At 37.6% G+C, this 13,543-nt stretch overlaps 1 protein-coding gene across 1 annotated transcript in view; it reads right to left on the bottom strand.

Moving 5' to 3' along the window:
• Positions 1-13,543, bottom strand: part of NDNF (neuron derived neurotrophic factor) — a 42,722-nt gene that overhangs the window by 14,324 nt on the left and 14,855 nt on the right. Inside the window, exon 2 of the mRNA XM_038564766.1 lies at positions 2,031-2,219. Coding sequence (XP_038420694.1) covers positions 2,031-2,218 — 188 coding nt within the window. The 5' untranslated portion in view covers position 2,219. The remainder of the gene's footprint in view (positions 1-2,030; positions 2,220-13,543) is intronic.

Below are 13,543 nucleotides of genomic sequence, written 5' to 3'. Positions count from 1 at the left end.
TCTCTCTTTTCTTTATGGGACCTCTAGTATGCAACTGTTGTTCCATCATACATTGTCCTATAGGTTTCTTAAAAGATCTTCACTTTTTCTAATTATTTTTTCTTGTTCCTGTTCTGCTTAGGTGAGTTCCACTGCCCTGTATTCTGGGTTACTGAACTTTTCTTATGGTTTATCTAGTCTGTCGCTGAACCCCTATAGTATGTTTCAGTTTGGTTACTACGTTTTTAAGATCTATGACTATGTCTAGTATTTTCTTACATTTTTCTATTTCTTTGTTAAAATTCCCTTTGTGTTCATTCATTCTTCTCCCAAGACTGGTGAGCATCTTTATGACCACTACTATGGAATTTTTATCATGTAAATTACTTATCTCTGTTTCATTAAGTTTTTTAAATTTTATTTATTTATTTTTCCTCCCTGGGGTTTTATCTTGTTCTTTCACTTGGAACATATTCCTCTGATCTTTTGTTTTTTGTTCTTTCATTTTGCTCTCTCTGTTGATTTCTATGTATTAGGTGAAAGAACTATCTCTCCCAGTCTTAAAGGATTGGTCACAAGAAGACTGAGATGACTCTCAGTCTTCATCTCTGCAGTATCTTCATGGTGGTAACCTGCAAAGAACTGTTTCTCTGATTATTTCAGTCCCATGGGGCTTAGATGTGTAACCACTCTGGTCACCAGAGTTGGGAATTCACAAGGCATCCCCTGTGTGGCCTGTGCATACCTATGGCTTTGTTTGGGCTGTGGTGGAGTGCCAGGCTGGGGCAAGCCCACCTGCCAGGGTTAGTAATGTGGGACTGTAGCAGTGATATGGGGTAAACAGTGCTAGTAAGGGAGAAGGAGAGTGCAAAAATGATACCTGCCAGCACTTCCATGCCTTGAAAGAGTTCCAGGAGACCCCTTACCTTCCAGCAGACATTTTAAGATTAGCCAGTGAATCTCCTTTGCAAGCAGTCTAGGCATTTTTCAACTTGCTGTGTTTGTACTGGGCCTGGGGGTGAGTAAGTCTGTGCATATGCCCTTTAAGAGTGGAGTTTTAGGGGGTGCCTGGGTAGCTGAGTCAGTTGAGCATCCAACTCTTGTTTTGGCTCAGGTTATGATCTCAGGGTTGTGAGTTTGAACCCTGCATTGGGCTCCATACTCAGTGGGGAGTCTGCTTGAGATTCTTTCCCTCTGTCCCTACCTCTGCTTCCTTGCTCTCTCTCTCTCTCTCAAATAAATAAATCAGAAAGAAAGAAAGAAAGAAAGAAAGAAAGAAAGAAAGAAAGAAAGAAAGAAAGAAAGAAAAAGTGGAATCAGTTTCTCATAGCCTTTTGGGTGTCCTGGACATAAGCCAGATGTTTTTGGGGCTTGTCCCTTTGGTGTAGGTCCCAAGGGTTGGGGGGCCTGATGTGGGGCTCAGACCCCTTGCTCCTCAAGGATGTGTTCTGTATTTTTCAGAATCTCCCTGTTTGTAAGTTGCCACACTAGGGGGGTAGAGTTTTTGGCAAGATCATGCCTCTGCCTCTCCTATCCATCCCTGTGTGGCCTTTTTATCCTTTGTATGATGGAACTATTCAGCTAGTTTTCAGATCTTCTTCAGAGAGAATTGTTCTCTATATGGCTGGAGATTTGTTGTGCAAGGGGAAGAGGTGAGTTCAGGGTCTTCCTATGCCCCTGTTTTGAAACCTGTTCTTGATTAATTTCATCTTGATCCTAAAGAATCCTTCTTAGAAATTTCCTACTATCCCAAAGTTAAGAAAATAATCATTCCAAAATGTAAGAACTGCAAAAATTGCCCTCTCCATCCCAAAAGAGATCACAATGAGAAAAGATCAAACAGCTTCTACTTAATGATTAGATGTTGCATTGACATTTTCTTTTCTTAGAGAAAAGAGGCAATACTATTCAGAGGTTGACTGCCAATTATTTATTCTGAGTCTAAATGGTTACTTTGCTTTTTATTTTTATTTTTTTTTTGTTACTTTGCTTTTTAGAGTCAAAAATGAATAAATGAACTTTTGATAAAGAAAGTACTGCAGAGAGAATACCTTTTGGGTGTGTCTCGAAAGAGATAACTGCTAATTTCAGCTCCATCTGGAATTACTGATGAATCATGAAAAAATGCCTTGTCACGGATCTGCATCTGAAAAAGTTCTTCATCTCGAGTGGGTAGCTTCTGAGTCCTTGAGCTGAGTGGTAATAGCAGCCACAGCAGACACCAGTGGAGAGGCACCATCCTGAGGTAACAGAAATGATTGCTTACATTAGTTCTGCAGGTAGACACTTGGGCAAGTTGCAAACTTTCTAAAGGGTTAAGAATATTTTAGTTTTGATATAAAGTTACATTTGCATTATGTACTTTGAATACATACATGATCTTTTTTTTAAAAAAGATTTTATTTATTTATTCATGAGAGATGAGAGACCAGAGACAGAGAGGCAGAGACACAGGCAGAGGGAGAAGCAAGCTCCATGCAGGGAGCCCGATGTGGGACTCGATCCTGGGTCTCCAGGATCACGGCGCTAAACTGCTGAGCCACCTGGCTGCCCTACATACATGATCTTGAAGACAACTTTCCTGTTTTGTTTTTTTGTCCCAAAGTATTTCATGGAGTTGACAACAAATTCACTAGAATTTCAGATATTAAAAGATTTTGAAATGAAAGGACTCTTGGTACATCAACTTCTCTGGATATTCAGAGAGAAAATTCCCACTTCAATATGGCAGAAGTCAATATGGTTCTTGCAGAAATGTGCACACAAATGTCTCAGAGAATTGCACCATAGCATAAAGAGACACATAGACTCACTGAGAGCCAGAAAAGTACCATCACACAATTATTTTTATTCTTTCTTGAAATTTGACTAAGGATTATACATGTATAATATTATTCTTGTTTCCAAGGTCATTTTTTCATAAAACAGAGGTTTTTAGAGAGGTTTAATTATTTTATAGGTTAAGCATTTTGTCCAAAATCACAAGGTAAATTATTTGCTGATGTCTAATTATTATTCATTACTACTCTTCAGCACAACATTTAAATATAAGCTTTTATCATATTAAAAGTGGGCCTGGATTCCCACTCTTGAATCAGGTGGGATCATTGGAAAATTGTATACTTATGTCATTTGTCTTAACCTTCAGTACAGTTATATATATACTACACCTGCTAAGTGTTTTCATTGAGTTCCACTTTGGCATTCAAATTTACTTTCACCAAAGATCCTATAGATAATTGGGTAATTATGGATCACTCTCTACTGCACACTGCTATAGGGATATTGTCAATGATACCATCATCTACATGTCTGTTTCTCTAATAGGAAGCCTCAGGTAGGCAAGCTCTTTTGATGTCAAGTACTGGTGAAAGGTTTTGCTTCCTCTGAGGATTTGTTTGGTGCCCTTCTCCCTCACAAAAAGAACTCTGTAAGAAGTTGTTTTCCCTTATCTCTTTGACAATGTACATCAGGGAATTCAAGCATTTGGGAAACATAGTATGTTTATACTTAAGTGCTTGAAATAGTGGGAAAGTCAAATGAAAACATTTGCAATAATTTGAAATGATGTGAACATCAGTTTTATTTCTAAAGCATCATTACTATAGCTATGAGATCACCTCTACTCAAACCATTATTTGACTTTAATTTTATCTTTCTTGGAGTGCTATCAAAAATAGATTCATACAACTAAAAATATTTTTTGAAGAGAATATGCTTTTCTTTTTTATGAGAATGTGAGAAGTAATTTTCTCACAGTGAGCTTACTCAAAAAGTAAATTTAACTTCCTTTTTCAAAAACAGGTGGTTGAAACAAACAAACAAACAAACAGGTGGTTGTTGTTTTTTTTTGTTTGTTTTTTTGCCATGTGTTCTGAAGTTTTCCATATAAGATATCTGCAGTAATTGAGAGTTACTATGTGCAAAGCAAGGTGTTAAATTCATAGCTGCATTATTGCATTTAGTCTTCACAATAATATTGTGAAGTAGATGCTATTCTCATATAAGAATAAACCTTTTTTTTACATAAGCAGAGAAAGGATATAAATCCAAGTGGATCTTACTGCAGAGCCCAAACATTTGTCCTCTATGATATTTCTCAAGAAATCCATCATAATTTCTAAGAAGGGGTTCTTATTTCTCATCCTCATTGCTCAATTGTATTGTAATTGAATACTTGACTAAGAGCTAAGAAATCTGACTTTTAAGTTGTAGTGCTAACTAGATGGTAATCTAAGGCAATGTTTCACCACCCTGGATAGACCTCAATTTTTTGAAGGGTTTAGATAATGATCTCTAAACTTTGAAAACAAATGATGATTCTGAGACTGAATCCTCAACTCTTCCTCCCAACTAGCTAGTAGTTTAGAAGTAAGACCAGGCCTTCTTAAGTTTCATCAAATAATCTGAACCTCAGATATCCAGATGATTGTCTGGATGGAATCTAAGAAGTTGGGGATGGAAAGCGGGAGCTCAGATTAGTTACTAATAGCAGATGAAGCATAAAACTAAAAAAGATGGCCAGATAGATCAAAATCAAAACTCAGTGAACCTTTTTAAAACCAACAGGGACATGGTTGACTAAACTGAATGAGACCTCTACTCACAAACCTTAGTCCCTCCCCTCTGATGCCCTTCTTCCTGCAGCTAACAGAAATGAACAATTTGATAGACTAGAATTTGCTTGACTGCCACTATTAAGAAATAATTATTATTTCAGCATAATGGAATTTATCTAGCTTACTTTATAGCAGCATCCCGGAAACTTTGATTCCTGAGAGCCGAAGAAGCTGGATAGTAAAATTCGTCTCTTTAGAAATGGTTAGAATTTGGCTTTCCATAATTATTAGGAACTTAGAGCAAACATGCTATGGCAGCACTGAGTATGAGCTACTCAGATGTATTTGCCCTAGAACCACTCCAGGGCAGCTTTACCTCATTAGGCTCTATGTTTGCCCAGAAAGTTGTCACTGTAGAGTAGCACAGTACAACTCAGCAAGACATGCTGCCCAATGCCCCAGGAGATTTGGGATATTTAGGTCAGCTCCAGAGTAGAAGAGGTAGCTAGGTATGATTGGTAGGGTTTTCCCAGCATCCAGGCCATCCTCCATGGGACGAACTTTCTCTTTATTAAATCAGTAAATAAGAAATGAGTTTTGAGTTAAAAACAACAATATTACTAAGTTTTGTTTTGTACGTGATGCACTCTTCTAAATGTTTTATATACATTATCTTAGGTAATGATAGCAACAATTCTATGATGTAGGCAATATTATTTCTCTCATTTCAAAAATGATCAAATTGAGGCTTGGACATGTAAGATCACATAATGAATATAATATGATATAAGGAATACAATTTATCATGAGTAAGTTAATATGGAAAGTAGAATTATTGTATATTCTCCATATCAGCTACTTTAAAATTTATAAATAAATAAACAACAGTGAACAGCTTCAGATGATAGGATTCTACAACATAAGTGTTGAGAGAGAATTCTCCAGGGGTCTCTGTGCTTGTTTTTACACTTCTTGGGAGCAGAACTAACTGCCTTTGTTCCAGATTATCTCCTCAAGGATGTTTGTATAATGAAAAGCCTTGGAAGATAAAGTTTCTGGAGCCAAGAGCAGGCTTGCTCACTATACCATGGAAGATCTGAGATCCCCAAGCTCAGGACTCGTAAAAAAACCTATTTCGGCGCTGGTGCTGTCTCGCCCTCTTTTCATCTGTGGGAACTGGGGGTCAGGGAGCCAGTGGGAGAAAACCATGGATTCTACTATTGCTCTGAGTTGCACTGATATAGCTTTTGTCTCTGACCCAGGAGTCTCATGCCATCTAGCATCAATGAAACTATGTATGACAGGTGACTTGTTAGCTTACAAGCAGAGTAAAATCTCAAACTCTTCACAGTTCTTGACATAATGATTTACTTACTAAATTATTTTACTGGCTTATCTACTTTACCGGCTTAGATAGAAGTTTTTATTTAGATTACTCCAACAGGGAGTAGACTCAACTCTTATCTTTTGCTTTCTTTATTAAAAAAAAATCATTACTCCTCCAGTTAAAATTCTATCAGGTAAACTTTTTTTTTCTGAAACAATTTTAACCATTTTACTTGTTGTGTATTATGGGCAAAAGACACTTTTGGGATAAGTGTTTAAAATTAATATAATTCCTTTCTTTTTTTTTTCATTCTATCTATATAAGATGGATGCTAGCTAAGCCTATTGTGGTAATCATTTCATCTCATATATAAATCAAACTATCATGTATGCACCTAAAATTTACACAGGAATGTATGACAACTATCTTTCAATAAAACTGGAAAAAATTAGTATGATCCCAAAGCACAGATCTTTATATTCTACAGAATTATCTTTTTGAAAATGTTATCTAATAACAGTCTCTATTGTTGGGGAAAAGCATACTCAGTCATCAGAGAAAGTTAATCATTTGATCGATTTGATCAGGTTACAGTCAGAATTATCTTAAATGGAATGTATTTAAAAGAAGCATTGAAGATAGCTAATAAAAATATTATGCAGTGTATATATTTTTACAACTTCACTGATCCAGGTTTAAAGCTTTACTTAGATATTGTTTAAAGGGTTGTTTTAAGATTTTATAGATTCCCCCCCCTACTAATAAAATGTTGTCTCACAGACATTCAGCTTAAGAATTAGTTATTTTAAATAAACAACTAAAAATACATTCCTCTTAAGAATAAGACTTGGGTAAGCCAGTCTATAAGAACTGACTTTTCTTCTAAGATTACAAAAGTGCCCTCTAATGGCATAACTTTTCCTCTCATTTATTTTTGTTGCTTCTAGGTATGCAGAGCTTATCTAAATTAAAAGTTTAAATTAAATAACACTTCTCAACGTTTCTCTTTCAGCATTATTTCTTTGTCAAGGGCAGCTGGTAGCAATCTCGACAACCTATCTGTATAACAAGAAACCACACTCTTTTTATAATAAAGGGTCTAGTTTCAACAGAAGTAGGAAGTTGCTAGGATGATTCCAAATATTTTTATTTTTCTAGGCAGATCAATCAACTTGGCTCCACAATTATCCACAGCCCAAAAAAACTAGATGGTGGTTACCCTATTACTGAGAAGATTGACTTTGTTTCAATTAAAAAGTTCTAATGAATCAAGTAATAAAGATGCTAATCTAAAACTGATATTGTTCATGTTGTCAGAGGTATTTTCATATTTGGCATACTCTTTTAGACCCTGCCAAGACTGAAGTGAGAAAAGAAAAATGGTCTAATGATTTGATATACCTCAACCTTTAGTCTAGATATGAATAATCTATATTATTGTATAGCTTTATTCTTTGGAACGCTCATGTGCCCTAGATGAAAAGGAGAAATTGTTTTCGGAATATAATTATCCAACGATTAAGCATGTGTTCTGTACTAAAAAAGTTAGAGAGTGGTCTGGGCACTGTATTTATATGGCACACACATACATACACTCTCCCACCCACATATTTAAGGTCAAACTGTTTGGAAACATTATATGAACACGGTTGCTTCTCCTGCTCCTCTCCACCTTCTCTACAGGGCTCTCTGCTCCCCCATCCCACAGAGCGAAAGGGGAACAGTAGAGAGCACAGGGAATGAACTCAAGACCAGTTTTGAAGAACATACCGACGAAGAGTTATGAAACATTTGTGATATTTCCTAAAGGGAAGGGAGTAGAGCATATGATGGACAACTGAAAACATGCAATTCATTCTTTTTTTTTTTTTTTTCATGTAATTCATTTTCAGACTATTTTCAGCATTCACTTAAACATTTTATTCTATGGAGCCTTTAGTGTAGTTAAAACAGTCAAGCTGACCTGGCATAACTTTTTACCACAAACCTGTGTGAATGTTTGAGAACTGTAAAATTGTCTAATGGTAAGCAGGAAAAAATTAAAGGAAGCTCAAATAATTTACCAGTGTGTCAACTAAACACAAGAGGATGACCTCTATCACCACAAAAACATCGTATGGTTAAAGCAATAAAACTTGCCAGGGGGTGTCTGCAGCAACTTCACTACTGTCATTTGACAAGATTTATCTTTAATTACATAAGATTGGCTAGTCAATTTACTATCTCGGTTAACCCCCTGGGTCACTTAGTGAACATAAAAATTCATTATTTGAAATTGTGTAAACAATGATTATAAGTAAATAAACCTGGTTAATTTTTTACTTCTTTAAAAAAATATATTAGATGTATTTAATTGCAACCCTAATTGGTAATCTTAAGAGGAGGGAAATATCTCATGCCACTAAAATGCTCACCTTTATAGACTACTGTTTGGCTATACTATCTCACTAATGTAAAGAATTTGCGAGTCTGGTAAATAAAAAGTTGTTTCAGGTTTTTGTGAACTGTCCAAGACTCTCTGAATAGAAGGTGTCACATATATTAAAGACATTGTGACCATTCTCAGCACTGTGGATTCCTCAGAACAGCAGCCAACTTCTCAGGCTACCTGTGAGTGATAGGATCAAAGCAAATCCCTCCATCCCTCCACCGCCAACCACCAAGGGCCTGCAAGTTCCTTGCAAGAGCACGTGACATATTTGTAAAAAAATGTTGTCAAGCTCTTATAGATATTAAATTTTGCAAAACTCAGTAAGATCAGATTCATCTGTATAAACAGGCCACACCAAGTGAACGATTAAAAGAAAAAAAAAACCCGTAATGTCATTAAGATTCACTTAAAAACTATTCAGTGCAACCCAATCAAATGTAGGCCACAAACATGAAATTTACAATCACCAGAAAGAATAGGCATTCTGAATTTACTTGAGGCAAATGCATCTGGAGTAAATGAAATCTAATGTTTAATTACAGGGAATGGAAAGTGCATGATTATAATTGAGTGAGGATGACTTCAAGGAGTGGTAGGCCACAGAGATTTGTGTTCTTTTCCTTTCCTTTTTAAGTGCAAATATTTAGTCTCTCAATTTCTATTTTTAAACTCAAGGGCATTTGTTTTTGTTTGAAACATCCATGCCACATCTGATAATAAATCTGAAGCATTTAATCTAGCTGTAAAGAAAAAAAATGTAGTGTTCACTGGGGGACTGGCCCCTGTGTTTGCCACAGCCTGCTCTGTGAGCGAGGGAGTCTGGCTGTGTATTTTAAGAGCACAATGCCCAGCATGGACATACAGGTTCCCTCAAGGCTGACATTTAGCAATGAAAAAAGCTGAATTCTCAGAAGTTGTTCTGTTCTGTGGTCTTGCAAACAGGGCAAAAACATTAACTGAAATTAGCTGGTCATTCTTATCCATACGGAAATATCTTCTGCTGTGCTTGAAAACTGGTGGGAAATAGAGCATCTTGTGGTTTGGGGGTGTTTCTATATCTGAAAAGGGTGAAATGAAGCAGGTGGTAGGAACTGGTTCCCACTAAGGAGCGGTCTCTGGCACGTGCTAGGTGAGCCCTAGTTCCTCAATGACTGCACAGCACAGCTGCAGTGCGCTAACCCCAGCAGAGCAGAATCCGAGTTAGGCACACAATCCACTGGCTAAAGCTCTCCAAATGCAGGCTGTCATTACATAGTGGAATGATTATTAAGAGTTTTAGTGTTCATTATGTCAATAATCTATGGATTAGGGACCTTCACATGCGTTTCAACTGCAATGATTCCAACCTCTTCTACCACTTCTCTAAATGATTGCCAACTTTTATTCTGGAAGGAAATTAAATTAGTATGAAAAAGCAATGTAAAATTAAAACATGCCAAAGATCTGAATAAAGTTTCCATTCTCTCATCTCCTCCCCTCTGATCCTCATGGTGTGTAGTTCACAACGGGGCCGAGGCTAGGGCACTCTAATTTTAAAAGATGGTCATGCCTACAGAATAAACTTGAAAGAGGATCAGATTTTAGAATAAGTAATCATGTATTCCCACCAACACTAATGCCAATAAAAAAGAATAATGAACAAGAGAAATGGCCAAAATAAGTGTACTATAGATAAGAGTAGTCTTAGATCTAGGAGGCCAGACCCGTTTTACTAAAGGAAGGAGTAGATCTCCTAAAATGCATCTGATAGGCAATTAGAAGATACGGTAAATTCAAGAGAAACATAGAAGATAATGCAAAGTAAAACTGGGACAAAGGACTGAATATCTTCCTCCTATCAAAATTTCCTCTGCATGTGCAACTGAGATAGCTGGGATAATTTCCACTATCTTAGGAGAAGGAGAAGCTAATGATTCCTGGAATAATGCAAGCCCCTAAGGGAGGAATAATATGCTTGGTTGCTTTTCTTACTTTAGTTTGGCAACTAAGCCTTATTTCCTGTTGATCTGCAACAAAATGAAAATGACTTCCTGTGCAATGTTCCCCAAAGCAGTTAACAAACTGCACGCCCCATCCTCTGCTGAAATTTAGCTAAGATGTAACACGGCAATGTGCCAGTTGCATCTAGCAATAGCACCTATCAGCCTAGAAGATAAGACATGAATTGTCACAGGCAACAGATACTGGCTCCCTGCTGTGTGTATCACACTGAAATTACAAAGACGCTTAAAATGGATTCAGACTGTTTTGCAGTTCACAATTGAGTTGAGTGGACGTTAATTACAGATACAAGTACCCGGCAATGTAAGATAACACAATATTCAAGGAAACAAGTGGCTCATACAGTAAGTGCTTAACAGAGGTTGAGTGAAGACACAGCAAGAATCAGAGAGAAAGTAGGAAAAAGAGAGGAAGTAGATGCCGGGAACGGAGGTAGATGGAGGTGGGAGCCCAGGAGCTGAGTCACAGAAGTAGGACTGCATCAGTAAGAGTTAATGAACAAGTCTTAATTGAGCACTTCATTTGTGCAAGACCCTGTACAATGTGCCAGTTATATGAGATGTCCTCTCTTCCTGAGGTACTTATAGTCTAGAAAGAAGTGAGTAAGAAAATACTTTTGTAAGAGATCAAGAGAGATCACTAGGGAACTAATTGTGAAGGTTCATCAGAGCAAAATATCGCTTTATAAAGGATGGGAAAACTTAGAAAGCTAAAAGATCATTATCTAATGGTTTACAATCTATGTTTCTTAGCAGGCACTGAAATTCCTGGGAAGAATTTTGAAGAGGGGCCCTACAGTTCTACATCATGTCCTAAGACCACAGGGAAAGACTACAGAGTCAAGAACAAGTATTTCCTCAAGCAGATTACTTTTTCAAAGAGCGTTTTTGCAACACTCCTCTTTTCCCCATAGAATTTCCTTCTCTTGCACCCCCACGGTTGGGAAGCATGGTTCAGTGGGAAAAAAAATAACACACTAACTCAGGACAGTTCCACTGCAGGCATGAGAACTATCCACATTGATGGCTTGTTGGCCCAGATGTTCTCCTGGGTACCCTATAGTCATGAATGCCTGAGGGTCTAGGGAAGTGCATCATAGCTCTAGGAGAGCTGGCAAAGAAAGACAGAAACTAAGTTTCACAAAGATGCAAAGTATGACTTGGGCTCCTCTGTATTTAATTCTAAGACAAAAAAGAATAGGCTAAAGACAAATGAAAAACCAACCTACTTTTATGGAAATCTGTCCATCCATTTCAGGGACTGAATGGTTAGTGCTGTAAGTTAGCCCTGGGAGTGGGCTTCCCACTGCTGTGGTAATAGCATAGAAGAGTATTAATGTGAATTTCTATTAATGAGCAAACCCACTTCCCACTCCCTTGGAAATGATCATTATGACAGAAGAGGTGAGTTGTTGTGGACTCATTGGAGGTTAAGACTACAGTATGTCAATTTTGAACTTAGCATTTTATAGTTATTTTAACCAGGATGGGAACTCTTCAGTAAGATACTCCATAGACTTCTTAGGACACCAAAACTAAGATGGAAAGAGATAAAAATGAAGAGAATCAGAATTCTCCAAGCACTGATTCCATATCCCAAACTGAACTAGGTGGGATGAGGACTCATAAGACAAATCATGGGAGTTTACAACTTACTCATAAAAACAAAACTTACATACCCAAGCAGCAGAATTCAATAATGTCAGTATATTCACTATTTTTTTTTTTTTTTTACTCAACCTATCTGTCATGGGTCCTTGCTATGTGCCAGACACACTTCTAGGGACCCTGATAATCTCATGAAGCCTTATCCTAGTGGAGGTGACAGCACATACACAGAACATAAATAACGAAACACTAGTGGCTGGCATCCACTGCTCCACAGAGAATTAAAATAGGCCTGCGTGAGACAAAGTGGTGACCACTTTAAGGTGAAATATTTAGAGAAGGTTTCTGGGAAGAAATGACATTTCCTCTGAGATATGAACCAGAGGAAGCCAGTGAAATAAATGTCAGAAGAAGGAGCATTCTGGGCAGAGAGACAGCTGGTGTAAAAAGCCCAAAGGAGGCACTAGACCTGAGTATGGATGAAAGAGAGGATATTAATGTGGAATAAAGTGGGCAGAGGGGAGAGTGTAAGGCAAAGGGCAGATTACATACAGCTCTGAAAACCATATTAAGGCATTTGGATTCTATTCTGAGAATGATGGAATGCCTTTAAGAAGCCCAGGATCACGGTCTGAACCATGTTTGTTTGTTTTTAAGGAAAAATTCTATTTTGTGGAAAATGGATATTAGGGAAGGGTTAACTATAAAAGCAAAAATCAACCTCATCTTTGTAAAAGCAACAAGCTCAAATGATCAGATGAAGGAGATCAGACCAGATGAAGGCTACCGCAGTTGTCCACGGCACACATGGTGATGGCCTAAACTTGGTGGGGGCGATGAAGAGTAATGGGACATGGGCTATATTTTACAGTCACAGTCACCAAAATGTGCAGGTGAGTCGGAGGCAGGAAGTGAGGGAAAGAGAAGAATCAAAAAGAACACCTCGACTTTAGGAACATAGGTACAATAAAATAACAAAACATTGGAAGAAATCAGAGAAATGAAATTAGTTGGTCAGAATTTCTAAATGGCATCAAATAATTCATGAATTGCTCATCATCTTAGATGCAGTATTTAGAAGCTAATTTGTATACTGAATAAGGTGTTAGAAAGACAAAAAAGGAAGATATTCTCTTCTTGCTATGAGAAACCAAAAGGAGCACCGGCCAAAGTGGGAAGTAGCAAGATGTGCGAGTCAGAAGAGCAAAAATATTGATTTCAATTATCAGGGTGGGAAAAGGGATCTGTTGGGTGCTGGGAAGGTGGATGAGACATCCTGGGGAAAGGCAGCAAGCATACACACACACACACACACACACACACACACACACACACACACACACCAGTATCTGTTTCATTGAATTTATATTTCCAATGAAGAGTGCGTAACATTTGAGGCTAACTAATTTGTCAAAACTTCTGGTAAGAGGCTGCTTATGGTCAGGGAACAGGAAGTGAAGAGAAACAGATATGAAGTTATGAAGAGATTTTGACAAGAAAACACTGAAATTGGGAATATACTCAGACCTCTTCATAAGCTGTGTCCAAATGGGCAGTCTACTTAAACTTAGGAATCTTCCCGTAAGCCCACATCTGCCAAGTGCCACCTAACTGACACTATGGGCATTTTTCTGTAGGG

Source organism: Canis lupus, chromosome 19 (genome assembly GCF_011100685.1).
Source record: "Canis lupus familiaris isolate Mischka breed German Shepherd chromosome 19, alternate assembly UU_Cfam_GSD_1.0, whole genome shotgun sequence".
In the NCBI taxonomy this organism is placed as follows: Eukaryota; Metazoa; Chordata; class Mammalia; order Carnivora; family Canidae; genus Canis; species Canis lupus.
The sequence above is the reverse complement of the archived record's forward strand: the minus strand, read 5'-3'. Positions and strand labels throughout refer to the sequence as shown.